Source organism: Eretmochelys imbricata, chromosome 10 (genome assembly GCF_965152235.1).
Source record: "Eretmochelys imbricata isolate rEreImb1 chromosome 10, rEreImb1.hap1, whole genome shotgun sequence".
NCBI lineage: Eukaryota > Metazoa > Chordata > Testudines > Cheloniidae > Eretmochelys > Eretmochelys imbricata.
Genome location: NC_135581.1, coordinates 75736852 through 75759018, shown reverse-complemented (window position 1 = coordinate 75759018; position 22167 = coordinate 75736852). Strand labels below are relative to the sequence as shown.

Here is a 22167-nt window from a genome sequence, read left to right as displayed (position 1 = left end):
GTCTGTTTATGATAACCTTAGACTTTACAAATGTCTGTCTTCCTTAAGCACAAAATTAAGAGCGCAGAAATTGATCAGCCAGCTCCTGTCCATTAGGACGGCTACACATCAGTCTCTCAATCTGATTTCAGGGATTTGTAAGAGACAAATAACGTGAGATGCCAAAAATCTCTCCGAGGGACAATATCAGGGTTGAAGGGCCTGAAACTAATCCTACAATACTCAAAGAAGCTGTAAATTTTGTGATGAAAAGTTCGTCAGCTCCCCAGAACGAACATTGTCAGAGTCTAACACCTCTGGTGTGCTGCCAGCCCACAATAAGGCGAGGGTGTGCTCAGGTTCTTGGCTCACATAGGTGCATCGTACTTTTCTTAATTCTGCCCACCTGCTCTATTCTTTTGAGTAGGAAAGGGGAACTGCAACCACCTAAAGCTGCTGCCATTGTAGTGCTTCAGAGACCAGGATTCTGGAATGTTTGAATGCTTGGACTGCCCTTGTAATGGAGGAGAAAAAATACACGCTGCAATACATAGATGCACATGTGGGGACTTCATGATTGCCAGTTAAACCACGCATGTGCAGGATTAGGTCAAGAACTTAGGACTTTCTGTTCCAAAATCACAGATGTCTCCCAGCTAAAGGAGGGGTTTTCTTTGCAGTTATTATTATGGTAGTGCTTAAGGACCAACCAAGAGTGGGCCCCACTGTGCTAGGCACTGTACAGACACAGAATATTAGACAGTCTCTGCCCTGAGGGGTTTACGATCTAGAGACAGGACAGAGACAAGCTGGGGGAAGAGGCAGAACACACAAGTAGCAAATGTCATATTAGTGCCACAATTTTTTGGGAGTGGATTTAAGAGGGGATGAGCTCTTAAAAGAAAAGTGAAAGGAGAGGGTGAAGGGAAGAGGAAGAGGGGTGAGGGGGTCTGGGCAGAGGAGAAGAGCTTATTGAGGGGCAGATTTGGAGTGAAGTGGAGAAGAAGAGACTGGGAGGGAGGGGAAAGGTTGGACCAAACAGGTGATCATCACAGGACAGAGAAAGTCAAGTCAAAACTATAGAAAGTTCTCTGAACGTTGGAAGGCCCCTGCTTTGGCTGCTTCTGCAGCAGCACCTGCTGGCTGGAGTGTCTGGGTAGCTCCTCTGCAGCTTCTCCCTACACCACATGTTGGGGATAGTCACCATCCGAGTCCTCATTTCCCGGTGTGTTTGTGTGTCTCCCCTGCAAGTTCTGGCTCCAGGGGGCTGCTGATGAGAGGGGTGGCCCCAGTGGGACCCCATTTTACCCCCTCTCTGCTGCTGCTGCTTCTACTGACTGGCAGTTAGTAATATATATATATTTTGCAGGGCAGAGCTGACATAATCACATATACTTGAGTAAGTCTGACATTCTGGCCAATAGATGCATGTACATTACATTGGGTATGCTCACCATTAAAAACAAAAGTCTCAACTATGGAAGCATTAAAGTCACTTTGTCATGCTGAAACTGCCAGTGTTCAGAGTGCGATCTGAGATGTATATTTTTGGGCTTGACTTGATTATAGACCATGGCTGGATTATTTATGGCTGGTTGTGGTGGTACAGGGAGGAGGGTTGTTTATACAACCTATTGTGGTCATTTTGATTTAATGTACAACTGCATGTGAATAACTGCATTAATATCTGGGCACTTTATTCCCAGGAAAATTTTGATTAACTTAATGGAACAAACTGAATGAATTTCAGAGAACAGCAACAAAAATGATTAGGGAGATGGAGGGATTGGCCTAGGAAGAAAGGATAACTACCATGGAAGTGTTACAAATATTTGTAAACACCAAAACAAACTGTCTGTATTCACAAAAAGAAAAGGAGGACTTGTGGCACCTTAGAGACTAACCAATTTATTTGAGCATAAGCTTTCGTGAGCTACAGCTCACTTCATCGGATGCATACTCTGGAAAGTGTAGAAGATCTTTTTATATACACACAAAGCATGAAAAAGTACCTCCTCCCACCCCACTCTCCTGCTGGTAATAGCTTATCTAAAGTGATCACTCTCCTTACAATGTGTATGATAATCAAGTTGGGCCATTTCCAGCACAAATCCAGGTTTTCTCAAACCTCCCCCCCCCCCCCCACAAACCCACTCTCCTGCTGGCAATAGCTTATCTAAAGTGACCATTCTCCTTACAATGTGTATGATAATCAAGGTGGGCCATTTCCAGCACAAATCCAGGGTTTAACAAGAACGTCTTGGGGGGGAGGAAAAAACAAGGGGAAATAGGTTACCTTGCATATGACTTAGCCACTCCCAGTCTCTATTCAAGCCTAAGTTAATTGTATCCAATTTGCAAATGAATTCCAATTCAACAGTCTCTCGCTGGAGTCTGGATTTGAAGTTTTTTTGTTGTAATATAGCAACTTTCATGTCTGTAATCGCGTGACCAGAGAGATTGAAGTGTTCTCCGACTGGTTTATGAATGTTATAATTCTTGACATCTGATTTGTGTCCATTTATTCTTTTACGTAGAGACTGTCCAGTTTGACCAATGTACATGGCAGAGGGGCATTGCTGGCACATGATGGCATATATCACATTGGTGGATGTGCAGGTGAACAAGCCTCTGATAGTGTGGCTGATGTTATTAGGCCCTGTGATGGTGTCCCCTGAATAGATACGTGGGCACAGTTGGCAACGGGCTTTGTTGCAAGGATAGGTTCCTGGGTTAGTGGTTCTGTTGTGTGGTATGTGGTTGCTGGTGAGTATTTGCTTCAGGTTGGGGGGGCTGTCTGTAGGCAAGGACTGGCCTGTCTCCCAAGATTTGTGAGAGTGTTGGGTCATCCTTCAGGATAGGTTGTAGATCCTTAATAATGCGTTGGAGGGGTTTTAGTTGGGGGCTGAAGGTGACGGCTAGTGGCGTTCTGTTATTTTCTTTATTAGGCCTGTCCTGTAGTAGGTGACTTCTGGGAAGTCTTCTGGCTCTATCAATCTGTTTCTTCACTTCCGCAGGTGGGTATTGTAGTTGTAAGAATGCTTGATAGAGCTCTTGTAGGTGTTTGTCTCTGTCTGAGGGGTTGGAGCAAATGCGGTTGTATCGCAGAGCTTGGCTGTAGACGGTGGATCGTGTGGTGTGGTCAGGGTGAAAGCTGGAGGCATGTAGATTGGAAACCTACTGACCGCTATATTCCTGTATAGGGTGGTGTTTATGTGACCATCGTTTATTAGCACTGTAGTGTCCAGGAAGTGGATCTCTTGTGTGGACTGGACCAGGCTGAGGTTGATGGTGGGATGGAAATTGTTGAAATCATGGTGGAATTCCTCAAGGGCTTCTTTTCCATGGGTCCAGATGATGAAGATGTCATCAATATAGCGCAAGTAGAGTAGGGGTGTTAGGGCCCGAGAGCTGAGGAAGCGTTGTTCTAAGTCAGCCATAAAAATGTTGGCATACTGTGGGGCCATGCGGGTACCCATAGCAGTGCCGCTGATCTGAAGGTATACATTGTCCCCAAACGTAAAATAGTTATGGGTAAGGACAAAGTCACAAAGTTCAGCCACCAGGTTAGCCGTGACATTATCGGGGATACTGTTCCTGACGGCTTGTAGTCCATCTTTGTGTGGAATGTTGGTGTAGAGGGTTTCTACATCTATAGTGGCCAGGATGGTGTTATCAGGAAGATCACAGATGGATTGTAGTTTCCTCAGGAAGTCAGTGGTGTCTCGAAGGTAGCTGGGAGTGCTGGTAGCGTAGGGCCTGAGGAGGGAGTCTACATAGCCAGACAATCCTGCTGTCAGAGTGCCAATGCCTGAGATGATGGGGCGCCAAGGTTTCCAGGTTTATGGATCTTGGGTAGTAGATAGAATATCCCAGGTCGGGGTTCCAGGGGTGTGTCTGTGCAGATTTGATCTTGTGCTTTTTCAGGGAGTTTCTTGAGCAAATGCTGTAGTTTCTTTTGGTAACTCTCAGTGGGATCAGAGGGTAATGGCTTGTAGAAAGTGGTGTCGGAGAGCTGCCGAACAGCCTCTTGTTCATATTCCGACCTATTCATCATGACAGCAGCACCTCCTTTGTCAGCCTTTTTGATTATGATGTCAGAGTTGTTTCTGAGGCTGTGGATGGCATTGTGTTCCGCACGGCTGAGGTTATGGGACAAGTGATGCTGCTTTTCCACAATTTCAGCCCGTGCAGGAGAGTGGGTTTGTGTGTGTGTGAGGGGGGGTGAGAAAACCTGGATTTGTGCTGGAAATGGCCCGACTTGATTATCATACACATTCTAAGGGAGTGATTACTTTAGATAAGCTATTACCAGCAGGAGAGTGGGGTTTGAGGAGGTATTTTTTCATGCTTTGTGTGTATATAAAAAGATCTTCTACACTTTCCACAGTATGCATCCGATGAAGAGAGCTGTAGCTCACGAAAGCTTATGCTCAAATAAACTGGTTAGTCTCTAAGGTGCCACAAGTCCTCCTTTTCTTTTTGCGAATACAGACTAACACGGCTGTTACTCTGAAACCTGTCTGTATTCAATAAAGCACTTGGGAAGTCAAGCACTTTCTCAAGTCTCATTGATTTTATTGTGATTTAAGCAAATGCATATGTGTCTTGCTGAATTTGGAGTCCAAGGTAGGAGAGGAATTAAAGTCAGACCTGACTTCTGTTGGCGTTAGTGGCAAAACTCCAGTTGAAATCAACAGGAGCAGAAGCAGGCCCTTATTTAAGATAACAAGCAGGAGGTGGCTAGAAGAAAATGGTCACACTGAAAGAAGGGAAGCTTAATTTGAATATCAGGAAAAGCCTCCTGACAATTAGTTCTATTATGCTGTGAAAGAGACTCACAAGAGAAGTGGCAGAAGATTCATGACTTGAGTCGTTTAAAACGAAGTTGGATGTTACACTGGTAAATGTGTAGTAGGGAACAAACTAACTATGAGAGGCACTAGATTAACCGGGAAAGCTGGCGAGAAAATGTTTTTCCCCTCTCATGCAAAATTTAAATGAAAATGTTTTGTTTTCATCAAAATTTTCAACAAAATATTTTGACTTTTCATCAAAAACTAAAAACTTTTCAGTTTTCTGACAAAAAAGAAAAAAAATAGAAAAGAAGATGCTGTCATGAAAATATTGGGGGCGGGGCAGGGCAGAGGAGAAAGGTTTGATGGAAAATTGTCAAGCAGACCTACTAAAAGGCCTCTAATTTGTATGATTCTATGGATTTTCAGTTGTATTTAATCTGTATGAGTCCAGGCACTACGGCAGTGGGTATTTCATAAATGATTAAATACAAATCAATCAGGAGGAAACATTTGTAGTGCTTTTATTCTACAAAGTCGCTAGATAACAGATTGATCTCAACATAAGTTATTTCATGATTGAATGCTTATGTTTTCTTATTCTTTTGGGTTCTATTTCTTGTGGCATTTTGAACTTCTGTGCATAATATACAAAGAACTACTCATGTAATTCTTGCAGAGTGAGGCCCTTAGTTAATTGATATGAACATTGTAATTTTGGACTCTGCACGTCTGTACTCAACCGTAACTCCTCTTGACGGCAGAGGGCGTTTAGCCTGGGTGATGACTGCAGAGTAAAGGTTTGAAGTGCTGGGGCAAGCTCTAATACTTTCTGACTGTTTTAGTGAGAAGTGGTTTGGTCCAGTAGGCAGGACGCTAGGCTTGAGTCACTGTTTTAGCCTCAGCAACACACAGGCCCTTAGTTAGTATCTGTCTCCATCTTTGTACTGGGGTTTGGCTTTGTTGGCAAGGAAACATAAACCTGAGTCTAAAATTTCTCCCTGAACTTGGCATTCCCTAGGGTTCTATCCGACACCTCCTTGGTCTGAGTTCAAACTTTTTTCTCTGTAGAATGCCACACCCACTTCCCTTCTATGTAAAATAAAGTTAATGCGCCCCTCCTGCCACAATTATTACTGTTTATTGGCTTGGAGAGTGGTTTATCTTTTCATTTATTGGTTATAAGAGTGAGCTATTTTACTGTGTACTCCCAGGAAGCCTGTGTGATGTTAACTCCTGTCAATGTTACCTGCTCCCAGTTCTGGATACTGTATTTGTCCGGAGAAAATACAGAAGGTGCGGCCTAGGGATGAAAATTCTGCATGATTTCTGTCAATCTTTTGGGACCGAAGATGCCTTGGGGATCAGCTTTCCTATTTCTGCTGACATGTACCAAGGTAAAACACTTGATGTGGAAACATTAGGTAAAAGGTTATGTATAATTTATGCATTTCATAAAAATATTGGAAGCGGCTTCTTGGCTGCAGGAGAGTCAATGCATTGGAGTGAACACAAAAATAATGTCCTTGGCATGCAATCTCTCTAGAGACACATGTAGCTTCCTGTGGGGAGGAAATCCTGTGTTCTTATAAGATATTGAGTGATAGAATGGTAGTTTGGTATTTACACTCTTATATAATTATCTCCAAGAAATGGAGTAATGGCTTTGGAATCAAAGAATGAATGATCAGCTTGCTGTTTGACAAGAAAGAAAAAGAAGAAATTGTGTGGATGTCCATATGCACACACTACACACATGCCACATCCTTATACTTTTGTGATAAATTGCATTTGTCAGGCACCACACCTGACCCGTGCCCCCTAATCCAACTTGTCAGAAGTACTTCTTTCATTCCAAATCTCTGAGCGGCTTTTGAACAGTCACAATATATTTTTAAAATTAGTTATAATTTTCACTCCGTGGCTGTACAGTTGGATTTGTGGTAACGCAAGCAAGCCTGGAGTTTCAGGTGGAAGCTTAAATAAAATAGTCCTAAGAATAAAATGATTTTTAAAATCTCTAAAACATGTATAAAATACTTCTTTGTTAAATATGTGGCTTAAATCAAATACCTGATGATGTGGTGTGACATGGGGGTCTTACTGCAACTTGTTTGGAATATCTGTGTTAGCCACTCCTGGCTTTACAGTCATCCCTAATTAATACCAATAAAACCTTTATTCCCCCTAGTCTCTCTCTGTCCCTCAACACACATAGCTGTACACTGTTCTGTTTATCTGAAATGTATACACCATGCACAGCTAATGCATAGATAGTCATGTATATTATACATTCACATCTCTCCCTTTTCCCACAACTCTATCGAAGATACTGTGTCCTCTTAATACAGGAAGAAGTAATACAGGTGAAATTATTTTTCTCCATCGAACAAAAACAGTTTCCCTGATGGCATGCATTGTATGGTTTATACATGCTGCATTTTGAGATTTGTTTATAAACACTAGTGGTACATCCTAAGAGTTAGCTTTTCATCTCTGGTAGGTTTGGGGCTCAGGTTCAGGGTCAGGACTCTGTCTTTGCTTGTGTTTGTAGAGTGCCTAGCACAATCGATCCCTGATCCTGACTGGGATCTCTGGATCTCACTGTAAACATAAATATTAAATGCCAAGGGTGAAATACTGGCCTTATTGAAGTAGGTATAAATTCTTCTGCATTAGACTGAGGACTGCAACCCAGTGTCCTCTAAATATCCTTCCACTAAATGTGAGCAGTTCTCACTAGCATTTCTTATATAATATTCCCACTCTCTCTGCTGTACAAGTCTAAAAAGGAGCAATAAAGCCATGAACTGAATATTTTGCTGTTACTGTACTTATCTCTCCCAGAGTTTCTTGCTGAAGAAATCAATTTAGCTTTTATCCTGAAGTAAAATTAATGACAATGATCTACTCATTATGAGGCAGATGTTTACTTACAAGAATGACGGGATTTAAAAAAAAAAAGAAAACTACCAAATCCAGTTAAACATTAAAGATAAGTGAGCTTTCCAAACTCTCTCCATGGTATGATGAACTACTTAGGATGCAGGGACAGAATGTATCATGGAGTGATCAGGGATTATCATCTTAAAACTTGAGTCAGGAGACATGAGCAGGACCTCATGGAAAGGTGGTTGACAGAGGTTTAAAAATCCCTGTTTAATTTACAGAACAGTTCAGAAATGCAACACTTCATCACTCCTAAAGGGATACACTAATAGCATAAATGCTGTTGGCGGTTTCCTCACTTTGGCTCTGCAACTAGCAATGAGGAAAACCTGCAAAGGAGACAGGTTTGGGTTTGATATGAATAAACAGCCCTAAATTTGAATGCTTATCCAAATTATATGAATGTTCTTTGTCTACAGAATATGTCTGGAATACTAATAGGACCAAGGTTTCTCATGAAAGTTATACCTTTACCTCAGCTACATCTGTTGTCTCTGTCAGCTCCTCCTGTTTCAGGCTTTCCTCATTCACCCCAATAAGTAAAAGCCCCTGAATGCTTACCAGAAAGTAGTCTCACGTTAGAGAGAGGGACAGGGCTATCATTAATTTCTTCCCAAGATGTCCTGCTAATTAATGCTCACTATGATTCTGCAAGCCACACTTGGTGTACATACTTTGTTTATTGTTTGTATACCTCCAGTTCTGTGCTGAATACTTTAGCGATATGGTCCCTGCTCAAAAGAGCCTGTGGTCTTGACCCCAGTATGCAACATATGACCAGCGAGGTTCAAGCACTAATTTTGGTTGCATGAGTTATTGTTTTCAATGGTCTCATTTGATAACAATTCATTGCAGAGAGGGATAAGATTTATTAAGGCTCTGTGAAGCAATGCATTTCAAAAAGGGACTTTAAAGGAGAAAAGGGAGATATTGCGTGCCTGTTAATAAATACCTGTCGTCTGCCTCTTAAAGTACTCTCTTTCTGTAAGGCAGAAATGAGCAAAACTCTTTATTTATCCTCAGTGAGAAGATTATGAATGTGATAACATGGATTTCCATTATAAACCCCAGGCAGTGACCACTTAGCCAATATTTTAAAAAGGCTCCTGCCATATCTATGCACTATAGGGTAAGAAAGGAACAGAGTGGGAGACTTAATTCAGCCTGCATCTATTTTTTTTGTTAGCTCAGGGCAGATTCTGAATATTATCCCGTTGTTGGTTAAGAAACTTCAGTAGCCTTGAACAGATGTTCAACATACAGGGTTCCTCCAGCCAGGTATAAGTACTCAGACTCCATGCCATGGCTGTGCGAGAGGCTTAGCAGAGAGAGAGAGAGAATGAAGGGTGGAAAGAGAGAGAAAACAGCCAAAAACCACACCTCTAAGAAAAAATAGGTCTCTGAGAGAACATCCTGAGGGCTCACGCTTGGTGCCACCAGCTGACTCTTAACTCACTAATGCTTCCCCGTCTCTCTCTCCCCCCTCCACGCCCCGCACTTGGTTTTCCTGTTCAGTTTGCCAGAAATTCTTGCAGACCCATCCAGAGGAGCAGGATCGACTGTGGGAGGTGGAAGCACCAGGGGACTGGAGCCAGCGTGTTAGTATCTGGTTAAAGATTCAGCTGGAAACTGCCCTTTCAGAAAGTGAGTTACAAACTGTACGGACTTCTCCTTGTCATGTTCAGTTATTTAAACTTCACAGTTAAAAGCTACGCTTCCTTAATGATGACAAAATGCTGCTTCCTCTCATTGGCAGCACATGGAGAAAGTGCTAAGCATGCGGTTCAGCACGTTGTCTTTTTATCTGACTCAGAAGCGACAGGTACCTCTCAGCTATCGGGGTGGGTGGTATGTGTGCAAAAAGTCTATGGTTAGACCCCAAAGCAGGTATCTCAGCTCTAGTATGTTAAAAAAAAAAAAAAAAAAGGCACAGGTGCATTGAAAGGCAACTAGAAAAATTTCTAGAGCCATGGGGATGAGAGTTACTGAATTCACTGTTCAGAGGCAATTTTCATGCCATTCTATGACATAAACTTGAAGGTTCCGCCTTCCTTTGTGTTCAATTGAAGGGAAAAAAAATCTGTGTTCCTTATTGTACAGCACAGTACTTGGTAATCCTCAAGAGAGGGCCAAAATATCTAGTAAACAGGGCCAGGATTAGAGATTCTGAAGTAATGAAATCAAATTACAGAGACTCCGAGGGCTACTGACAAAATGCAGCCCTGGTGTAAGAGGATGGAACTCCCATTGCAGTGCATTATACCAGGGCAACAATTAGCCCAGTGAGGTTAGCACCATATATGGTCCATAGAGATGGGTTTATTTGTTTGTATAATAAGAAAAGGATTTAGGGGAGATACTTGTATTTGTGGAGGCTGTAGAGAAAGAGTATAAAACATATGTGTCCCTCTTCTATAACCTCTGAGCTGTAATGTGCTATATCTCCATAGTGGAAAATGACAGAAATAAGTTAGCTTGGCAACAAATAGTAAAATATGCTTTTTAAAAAGATTCTCAGCTTATGGCTTATAGCTCGTCAGTGATCCCTTTCCTAGAGGGTGAATGTGCTGAGTTGGCTTTAACTTGACCATCTTCAGTGGAACTTCCAACTACCATAGAAATGGAATGTTTAAAACAACAAGGTGTTTGTAATATATGTATTAGATATACATATATATTTATATTATATATAAAATCTATGAGAGAGAGTGTGTGTATGTATAGCATGTGTGTGTATCTCCCAGGGCATGGTAGATTACATGTACAGGAGTTAATGTAAAGGGGAGCATGGGACAGATAGTACCTACTACAATGAGAGGGACAACTTCCCCAACTTTCACTGAGCTTGGAAGAAGTGCTGATCCCACAGCACTCCCCCTCTTGGCTGGTGAGGTAGCAGCAAAAGAATTTTATGGGGCATCATACTTTCTGCTAGTAGTAGGATAAGCAGCAGCTCCTCCCAGCTCAGGTGCACCTCATCCATCTCCTCTACAGGAAGATCTCTCCCCCTACCCCCACCCCATGGTTCCCCAGACTCCGTCCCTGCTAAGGGAGACTGGAATTGGAGTCTAAGTTACTAGCACCATGCTTTTGCAGGAGAAAAGGGAGGCGAATGATACGTCATAGAATGGAGCTCTTGAGGTGTGCCTTTACCCAACTCTGCACCCAGATGTTTGCTTGGATCTCTATAGGCTTATTTGAGGACATGAATGTCTTTCGGATCTAATTCTTCTGTGTCCTCTTCCCCCTTGCTGCATCCCGCCAGCACGAGGCAATGTAGTTCAGCATCACCAAATAATGTTGGTACATATGACAACAGCCACCAAGATTAGTGAGCTCCCCATCCTGTTCTGGGCTTCTTGAACAACCCTTCTGCCCCCGTTCCACAGTACTAGGCACTGTAGAAGAAAGCTATTTAATAGCTGTAACTGTGCAGCTCTTCTGCTGCATACTATGTAGTTTTTCAGAGTCAGGAATAAATTCTTGTCATATAATGTTGTAGGGCTTTTACAGAAAGATGTGTTCCAAAAAGGTTCAAACAAACCTGAGATCAGAATTTTAATTTTGCAAGGATATAGAGCGGCATCTAGTGGCAGCACGGATGAACCAGAAATGGTTCGTAGATTTGGGTATGCACACATTTGTAGATATGTGTTAGAAGGGAAACCTAGATGGATATGTTCTTTTCAACATGTTTGTTGAATTTTTATCAGTGTATAGCGATAAAAAGAAAGTTCCTTGGTGCATCATACATGGAACTGGAAATTTTCACTTAATTGTTGTTGAAAAATCAGCCAAGGTTAATTTATATCAAATAGTTCCAGTAACAGAGAAGCAGCAGCGTTTGCCTACAGAGGCTGGCTGAAATGTGAAAATAATTTAAGATGAACATGCAGCGAGGCTCCTACTTGCTGAACCAATCAGGCACTGAAATGAGCAGTTCTAGAGTAATTGAGTGAAAGTATGTAAGGTCTACAAAAATAAAGTGAATGTGAAAAGATAAGGTGGGGGAGGTACTGTCTTTTATTGGTCCAGGTCCTAAAGAGGAGCTCTGGATAAGCTCCAAAGCTTGTCTCTCTCACCAACAGAAGTGATTCCAATAAAAGATAGAACCTCCCCCATCTTGTCTCTCTAATATCCTGGGACCAATATGGCTACAGCCGCACTGCAAGCAGGGCCGGTGCAACCACTAAGCGAACTAGGCGGAGCTGGGGCGGGGAGCTGCTGCATGCGGCTCCCCGGGCTGAGGGAGGGGGTAGTGGGGAGCTGCCGCACGGCTCCCCAGGCCAAGGGAGGGGTCGGCGGGGAGTTGCCGCACGGCTCCCTGGGCCGAGGGGAGGGAGCGAGAGAGGGGGTGGCAGGGAGCTGCCGCAGGGGGGGGACCTCAGGGTGAGGGGGGGCTGCGGAGCTGCCGCGGGGGGGCACCTCAGGGTGAGGGGGGGCTGCTGAGCTGCCGCGGGGGGGGCACCTCAGGGCGAGGGGGGGCGGGGAGCTGCTGCAGGGCTGGGGGGGGGGGCGGGGCGCAAGGTGGAAGTTTCGCCTAGGGCGCGAAACATCCTTGCACGAGCTCTGACTGCAAGTGAAAAGAAAAGCAGATTCCGTGGGAAATAACTGCTTTCCAGGCTTTTGGGAATCATGAAAAGTACCTTTTATTGTCTAACAGGCAACTTACAGACCAGTGAACTCTCTGAGAAATGGATTCCATTTAGCGGAACAAACTTTCAACCTAAGGCTAGAAAGGTTTTCAATGACATTTTAGTGCAGACATTCATGTGCCGATGGAGGAATATCCTGAGATTTTTAACGCTATCTGGGAATAGGATAGGGACATAAGCGCAGTGTTAATAATTTATTTTTCTGGTCTCTCTGCACTCATTTTACCCCAATTAATAGTCAGAGAATCAGAGTCAGTCAGAGCTAATTTGTTGGGCACTGGAAATATTAGACGCCGTGCTTCAGTCTCAACCATTACAATTCTTCTGAAATAATCAGAAAGGATGGAAGTTCACAGTCACCCCAGAATTAGCCTGACATGCTGTTGTTGCACATCAGGACCCTTTATGTCAAGATAGTGGAGGCTCAGAAATGGCAAATATAATTAAAAACTTTTTCAGATGTAATTTATACCTGGCAAGAAGTGCGGGTGTGAAAACTGAGGGCTAACTGTTCAAATTGCATCTACAGCACTAACAGATGCATCTGTTTGCAGGTAGATGATGTGATATTTACAAGCAGAAAATTTTGTGTGTGAAAATGCCAGGTGTGGGCTTTCTGCACATTCAGATAGATGGACCTGCAAATATTTCAGGTGCAAGTGGCTATCAGAAAATGGGGTTCTTCTGACCAAACCTATGCATTTGTCTTTTGTGGCATTGCCACCTATTGCACAAGGGTTTTTTTGTTGTTACTGGGCTGCGTGGTTAATTGTCAGAATTGGAGGAGCGGGACTGAAATTGTATGAAGACAGCATCTTGTAGGTATCTTTTTGATAAAACTGTTGCTATGGAAGTTGTGCCAACATTCTTTCATTATGATCTTGCCCTTAGAAAACACAGTTAGTCAGACTGCTTCAGAGGAGGAAGGAGGCTGTCATATAGAGGGAGCTCAGGATGATGAACCCATATGCTTAGATGCAGGCCCGATGAATGAGGTACGTGATTAGTTTATCATTTTATGATCCTCTTTTTCATAAACATTTTCCCCCTACTTAGTGAGTTAGGGAGCCTAAATAGGAGAGAGTGACACAAATAAACATGGATGATCTTCTATCACTGGGCCATTGATTTATATGGCTAATCTGTAATTGCTCTGGGGGCTAGGTGATGAAATGACCATCATATGTGAAAGTTTTTACTTTGTTCCTCACTGAGGTATAGGAACTATAACGGAGCTGGAATGCTACAACAGCAGGTCTGTACTGGCTTTCTCAACTGACCTGCATACATAGTAGGTAGAGTGGTTGCATAGTACTTTGCAATTAGAACGCCCTCTTTTTAATTGCTTACATTGGGTGTCTGCCCCCACACACTTCATTGCAGGATCGTGGCCTAAAATCATCTTGGCAATTGGAATGGACCAATTCTCCATAAACACAATAAAATATACTCAAGGAAACAAATCAAAATAATGAAGCTCATCAAATAATAAATAATGAGAGGGGCAGAAACAAAACAGAGTAAAATTAAGAACCATGGTTATTGTGTTTACTCCTCCCCTTTAGGTTGCCACCCAACGATTACTTGAACTAAATCAGTTTGTTGTTTTCTTAATACAGACAGTTCTGAGTACTTGTGTAGAGCATCAGGAATCTATTATATATAAACAAAATGGCTATGTTTTGGGGTCCCTTTTGTTTCTAAGGGCATCTTGGATTAGGGTCACATCATAGTTTTTACACTGTATATATGTACCTTTCATAATACCAGGATGATCCTTGTGTCTTGGTTCTAATTTCAGGGAGGTGAATGTATTCCTGATATTAGGAAAGTGGCACAAGAAGCCAGAGATGACAAAGGTAACACAGCAGGAGAAGCAAGGACATTACACCTGCAAATTCCCAAGGAGGAGGACTTTAGTCAAGGTACAGCTGATACGCAGCAATGTAAGGGATCTAGGAAAAGAGCAAGGACTATGGGCCTGCTGGAAGACAAGACTGCTAAGCATCTCCGAATGATGCCTTAATTCCCTCACTCAAGGAGCAAGATCCACTGTGCAGTCATAAAAGGCTAAAATAATAGACTAAAATAGTCATAATCTCTAACCACACTGAGATTTCTCCAGATTAGTTACAAGGGTTTTGCAAGGCAAATATTCAGAATCTTTTAAAAAAAATAAAAATAAACTATTGTTCTTTTAATTGTTCTTTTCTTTTGTTTCCTTCCAAGAAATTAAATAGCAGTCGAGCCTAGTTATTTCCCTGCTTTGGAAAGATTTTAATGGATCGTGTAAGATGTCTAGAAAGGAGGAATTAGGTGACTTGTAGATACTGATGTAAGAAGATATTTCTACGGAAACAACTTCCTGTATTATGCAAGGGAGATACTGCAACACAGGTTGGTATCAGAATGATGGCTCTGTAACCTTCCTTTCAAAAAGAACAATTGAGATGCAAATTCTTTCTGCTGGAAAAGCTCAGCTGAAAGATCTTCCTTTAAGCTACGAAGTGGACGGGGGAGGGGGGACAAAAAACCCCCATGGTCTACATTAATGCAGAAGTTTGGTACAGACAGGCCGTAAATTGCCTTCAAGTTGAGACACTGAGATCACATTGTGTATATAATTTAAGGCACAGTTGCAGGAACTTTGTGTGGATTGCTTATCTCACGTATTGTATTTCATATGGACCAGTTCCTAATGCTTTACAATAAAAGAAAATATATTGATAATGTGTCTCGCCAGCTTGCACAAGTTACAGTGTGGTTAAAAAAAAACCCCTCACCTTTCAGTCTCTCCCTCGCAAGGTAAAGTCAGTGTGGTGCTGTTCTAGCTTGACTTACTGATGTATCAGGAACGCTTTATTTATAATACACAAATCAATGCAAGGCAGTGCTTCATTCTACCCTTACAACCAGCCTCCACTGCAGCACCAAATGGATGCACCAGTTTCCATGTCATCACAGTGGATGTTGCATTAAAGGTTGGACACTTAAAGGTTTTCAACAGTTGTCATGGATCTAATCTTCTCTGAGGGTAAAATTTACCCCAATGCAAAGAGGCCTGCTCATGGCTCTCTGTGCTTCTGTGATCCCTGGGTGCCATGGAGGGAGCTCTGAACTATCCTTAAGAGGCAAGGGGAGCAGTGGTCAGCCTGGGGTAGGGTCTGGGTCCACATATACCCAGATCCTGTGGCCTGCAGTTCCCACATAGGGGTCATGGAGGAGGCAGAGGAATCTATTCCAGTCTATGGACTGATGCAGGATTCATAGAGGGGCTGCACTGTACCATGTCCACAGATTGCAGAGGAGAATTCTTTCCCTTTCACACCCTCCATGGGTCCCCACATGAAGCCCTGTCACTGGTTTTGTGTAGGAAAGGGTGGATTTCACCCATAGACTCTGATTTAATTTATCACTTAAGCATGTATTTACATCGATCCATGTTCAAGAATGCGCTTCAGTGCCATTGAAATCAACCTTTTCTGGGCATCTTCTACAAAAGAGGGAGTTATCTACTGGTGCTGTAATCGGAAATTATGTTAATTTTGCCATGAGAGGTGAAACATTGATCACTGATCACAGCCATAATTCTGATGCAGACATGATTAGCAACCTCTGACAAAGCTAGCCTGTCTCAGAGAGTAAGATTGGCCCATCCATATGTGGCTGATCTGTAGAGGATAGGCTGGCCCAGTACAATGAGTGTATGAAATAGGGATTCGCTTGGGAAACAGTGCCCTTATCCATGGCATCTTAGTTTCTCTCTACCTAAGTAGGGTACATCTGGCATCTTTTATAAAACATTGTATCAACTGTTGGATGATACCTGGCCCAAGGCATAATAGAAAATAAAGGCAGCTGTAATCTTCATGACCGCTGATCCCATGTTTCATTTTAGCCCACTATGACAGCTGAGTTTGCTGTCATAGATATGAACGCCACAAGCCATCACCTTCAGCCCCCAACTAAAACCTCTCCAGCGCATCATCAAGGATCTACAACCTGTCCTGAAGGACGACCCAGGACTCTCTCAGATCTTGGGAGACAGGCCAGACCTTGCTTACAGACAGCCCGCCAACCTGAAGCAAATACTCACCTGCAACCACACACCACACAACAAGACCACTAACCCAGGAACCTATCCTTGCAACAAAGCCCATTGCCAACTGTGTCCACATATCTATTCAGGGGACACCATCATAGGGCCTAATCACATCAGCCACACTATCAGAGGCTCGTTCACCTGCACATCCACCAATGTGATATATGCCATCATGTGCCAGCAATGCCCCTCTGCCATGTACATTGGCCAAACCGGACAGTCTCTATGTAAAAGAATAAATGGACACAAATCAGACGTCAAGAATTATAACATTCAAAAACCAGTCGGAGAACACTTCAGTCTCTCTGGTCACTCGATTACAGACCTAAAAGTGGCAATTCTTTAACAAAAAAGCTTCAAAAACAGACTCCAACAAGAGACTGCTGAATTGGAATTAATTTGCAAACTGGACACCATTAAATTAGGCTTGAATAAAGACTGGGAGTTGATGTGTCATTACACAAAGTAAAACTATTTCCCCATGTTTACTTCCCCTCCTACTGTTCTTGTCAACTACTGGAAATGCCCCACCTTGATTATCACTACAAAAAGTTTTTTTTCTCTCCTGCTGGTAATAGCTCACCTTACCTGATCACTCTAATTACAGTGTGTATGGTAACACCCATTGTTTCATCTTCTCGGTGTATATAAAATCTCCCCACTGTATTTTCCACTGCATGCATCCGATGAAGTGAGCTGTAGCTCATGAAAGCTTATGCTCAAATACATTTGTTAGTCTCTAAGGTGCCGCAAGTACTCCTTTTCTTTTTGCGGATACAGACTAACACGGCTGCTACTCTGAAACCTATCAAGTTGTCAGTATATCCAGGTTGAATTTCTGTTCTCCCTCTTTGGTGCCCAATGATCCACATGCTGGTTTCCTAGCTGTTGTACCTTGATGGGTTTTTTCAAATGTGAAAGGATTTTCTTCCTATGCTTCTGCTGATTGAGCCCTTTATTTTCCAAATAATACACCTTTCAGGAGAAATGCATAATGAGATAATGGGCATATCCTAAAGGTGAGCCAAGGTTAAACTCTGATGGGACAGAGTTCTCTGCATGTTGACAGATCAGCAACTGCCCCAAAACTAGTAAACTCACTGCAGTTTCTCTACCCACAGACAAAATGTCAGCTAACCACGAGTAACAATTCCCCTCCTGATTGTGTGATTTAAGGAGGTCCCATCTTTGGCTCATCTGCCCTTCCCATCAAATGGAGGAGGTTAAACACAAACATTGAAAACAAATGACAGGTTTCAGAGTAACAGCCGTGTTAGTCTGTATTCGCAGAAAGAAAAGGAGTACTTGTGGCACCTTAGAGACTAACGAATTTATTTGAGCATGAGCTTTCGTGAGCTACAGCTCACTTCATCAGATGCATACCGTGGAAACTGCAGCAGACTAGCCATTTACAACGCACACTTTGCTTCTCTACAAAAGAAAAAGGACACTAAACTTTCTAAACTACTACATGCTACAAGGGGCCACAGCAATGGTTCCCTCAACCCACCTAGCAATATTGTTAACCTATCCAACTATACTCTCAGCCCAGCAGAAGCAGCTGTTCTATCTCGGGGCCTCTCCTTCTGCCCCTCCACCCCCATGAACATGATACAGTTCTGTGGTGACCTAGAATCCTATTTTCGACGTCTCCGACTCAAGGAATATTTCCAAAATACCTCTGAACAACATACTAATCCACAGAGGTCTCCCTACCAACACTACAGAAAGAAGGATTCTAGGTGGACTCCTCCTGAAGGTCGAAACAGCAGACTGGACTTCTACATAGAGTGCTTCCGCCGACGTGCACGGGCTGAAATTGTGGAAAAGCAGCATCACTTGCCCCATAATCTCAGCCATGCGGAACGCAATGCCATCCACAGCCTCAGAAACAACTCTGACATCATAATCAAAAAGGCTGACAAAGGAGGTGCTGTTGTCATCATGAATAGGTCGGAATATGAACAAGAGGCTGCTCGGCAGCTCTCCAACACGAGTTTCTACAAGCCATTACCCTCTGATCCCACTGAGAGTTACCACAAGCAACTACAGCATTTGCTCAAGAAACTTCCTGAAAAAGCACAGGATCAAATCCGCACAGACACACCCCTGGAACCCCGACCTGGGATATTCTATCTACTACCCAAGATCCATAAACCTGGAACTCCTGGGCGCCCCATCATCTCAGGCATTGGCACCCTGACAGCAGGATTGTCTGGCTATGTAGACTCCCTCCTCAGGCCCTACGCTACCAGCACTCCCAGCTACCTTCGAGACACCACTGACTTCCTGAGGAAACTTCAATCCATCGGTGATCTTCCTGATAACACCATCCTGGCCACTATGGATGTAGAAGCCCTCTACACCAACATTCCACACAAAGATGGACTACAAGCCGTCAGGAACACTATCCCCGATAATGTCACGGCTAACCTGGTGGCTGAACTTTGTGACTTTGTCCTTACCCATAACTATTTCACATTTGGGGACAATGTATACCTTCAGATCAGCGGCACTGCTATGGGTACCCGCATGGCCCCACAGTATGCCAACATTTTTATGGCTGATTTAGAACAACGCTTCCTCAGCTCTCGTCCCCTAAAGCCCCTACTCTACTTGCGCTATATTGATGACATCTTCATCATCTGGACCCATGGAAAAGAAGCCCTTGAGGAATTCCACCATGATTTCAACAATTTCCATCCCACCACCAACCTCAGCCTGGTCCAGTCCACACAAGAGATACACTTCCTGGACACTACAGTGCTAATAAACAATGGTCACATAAACACCACCCTATACCGGAAACCTACTGACCGCTATTCCTACCTGCATGCCTCCAGCTTTCACCCTGACCACACCACACGATCCATCGTCTACAGCCAAGCTCTGCGATACAACCGCATTTGCTCCAACCCCTCAGACAGAGACAAACACCTACAAGATCTCTGTCAAGCTTTCTTACAACTACAATACCCACCTGCGGAAGTAAAGAAACAGATTGATAGAGCCAGAAGAGTTCCCAGAAGTTACCTACTACAGGACAGGCCTAACAAAGAAAATAACAGAACGCCACTAGCCGTCACCTTCAGCCCCCAACTAAAACCCCTCCAACGCATTATTAAGGATCTACAACCTATCCTAAAGGATGACCCAACACTCTCACAAATCTTGGGAGACAGGCCAGTCCTTGCCTACAGACAGCCCCGCAACCTGAAGCAAATACTCACCAACAACCACATACCACACAACAGAACCACTAACCCAGGAACTTATCCTTGCAACAAAGCCCGTTGCCAATTGTGCCCACATATCTATTCAGGGGACACCATCACAGGGCCTAATAACATCAGCCACACTATCAGAGGCTCGTTCACCTGCACATCCACCAATGTGATTTATGCCATCATGTGCCAGCAATGCCCCTCTGCCATGTACATTGGTCAAACTGGACAGTCTCTACGTAAAAGAATAAATGGACACAAATCAGATGTCAAGAATTATAACATTCATAAACCAGTCGGAGAACACTTCAATCTCTCTGGTCACGCAATCACAGACATGAAGGTCGCTATCTTAAAACAAAAAAACTTCAAATCCAGACTCCAGCGAGAAACTGCTGAATTGGAATTCATTTGCAAATTGGATACTATTAATTTAGGCTTAAATAGAGACTGGGAGTGGCTAAGTCATTATGCAAGGTAGCCTATTTCCTCTTGTTTTTTCCTACCCCCCCCCCCCCGATGTTCTGGTTTAACTTGGATTTAAACTTGGAGAGTGGCCAGTTTGGATGAGCTATTACCAGCAGGAGAGTGAGTTTGTGTGTGTATGGGGGTGGGTTTTTGGAGGGGGGTGAGGGAGTGAGAGAACCTGGATTTGTGCAGGAAATGGCCTAACTTCATTATCATGCACATTGTGTAAAGAGTTGTCACTTTGGATGGGCTATCACCAGCAGGAGAGTGAATTTGTGTGGGGGGGTGGAGGGTGAGAAAACCTGGATTTGTGCTGGAAATGGCTTTTAGATAAGCTATTACCAGCAGGACAGTGGGGTGGGAGGAGGTATTGTTTCATATTCTCTGTGTATATATAGAGTCTGCTGCAGTTTCCACGGTATGCATCTGATGAAGTGAGCTGTAGCTCACGAAAGCTCATGCTCAAATAAATTCGTTAGTCTCTAAGGTGCCACAAGTACTCCTTTTCTTTCTGCGAATACAGACTAACACGGCTGTTACTCTGAAACCTGTCATTATGCAAGGCACTGCATTTAGCCGTATGGAGTGGAAATCTATCAACTGCATGAAAAAACTTGCACAGATACAGACAGACATCATCTTCCTTTCCAAATGCAAACAGATGGACATCGTACCAAAAGGACTGAAGGTAAAAAATCCATTACAATCTACATACCACACAGACTATGCTGACAGCTTGTGCCACACGCTCTCAAAGAAACTGCGGAATCACCTGATCAACATCCTCTACAGCAAACAGGGACAGATTAAGAATGAGCTCTCAAAAATGGATACTCTCATAAAAAACCAACCTTCCACACAAACTTCCTCGTGGCTGGATTTTACTAAAACTAGACAAGCCATTTACAACGCACACTTTGCTTCTCTACAAAAGAAAAAGGACACTAAACTTTCTAAACTACTACATGCTACAAGGGGCCACAGCAATGGTTCCCTCAACCCACCTAGCAATATTGTTAACCTATCCAACTATACTCTCAGCCCAGCAGAAGCAGCTGTTCTATCTCGGGGCCTCTCCTTCTGCCCCTCCACCCCCATGAACATGATACAGTTCTGTGGTGACCTAGAATCCTATTTTCGACGTCTCCGACTCAAGGAATATTTCCAAAATACCTCTGAACAACATACTAATCCACAGAGGTCTCCCTACCAACACTACAGAAAGAAGGATTCTAGGTGGACTCCTCCTGAAGGTCGAAACAGCAGACTGGACTTCTACATAGAGTGCTTCCGCCGACGTGCACGGGCTGAAATTGTGGAAAAGCAGCATCACTTGCCCCATAATCTCAGCCATGCGGAACGCAATGCCATCCACAGCCTCAGAAACAACTCTGACATCATAATCAAAAAGGCTGACAAAGGAGGTGCTGTTGTCATCATGAATAGGTCGGAATATGAACAAGAGGCTGCTCGGCAGCTCTCCAACACGAGTTTCTACAAGCCATTACCCTCTGATCCCACTGAGAGTTACCACAAGCAACTACAGCATTTGCTCAAGAAACTTCCTGAAAAAGCACAGGATCAAATCCGCACAGACACACCCCTGGAACCCCGACCTGGGATATTCTATCTACTACCCAAGATCCATAAACCTGGAACTCCTGGGCGCCCCATCATCTCAGGCATTGGCACCCTGACAGCAGGATTGTCTGGCTATGTAGACTCCCTCCTCAGGCCCTACGCTACCAGCACTCCCAGCTACCTTCGAGACACCACTGACTTCCTGAGGAAACTTCAATCCATCGGTGATCTTCCTGATAACACCATCCTGGCCACTATGGATGTAGAAGCCCTCTACACCAACATTCCACACAAAGATGGACTACAAGCCGTCAGGAACACTATCCCCGATAATGTCACGGCTAACCTGGTGGCTGAACTTTGTGACTTTGTCCTTACCCATAACTATTTCACATTTGGGGACAATGTATACC

General features: G+C 43.5%; 1 protein-coding gene across 3 annotated transcripts in view; it reads left to right on the top strand.

The window, feature by feature from the left end:
* LOC144271005 (protein FAM169B-like) overlaps positions 1-14602 on the top strand; it is a 52505-nt gene extending 37903 nt beyond the window's left edge. For all 3 annotated transcript variants that reach the window (XM_077828035.1, XM_077828037.1, XM_077828036.1), the window contains 4 exons: positions 5990-6172; positions 9240-9368; positions 13271-13374; positions 14181-14602. In XM_077828035.1, coding sequence (XP_077684161.1) covers positions 5990-6172; positions 9240-9368; positions 13271-13374; positions 14181-14405 — 641 coding nt within the window. In that variant the 3' untranslated portion in view covers positions 14406-14602. The remainder of the gene's footprint in view (positions 1-5989; positions 6173-9239; positions 9369-13270; positions 13375-14180) is intronic.
* The last annotated feature ends 7565 nt before the right edge of the window (positions 14603-22167 follow it).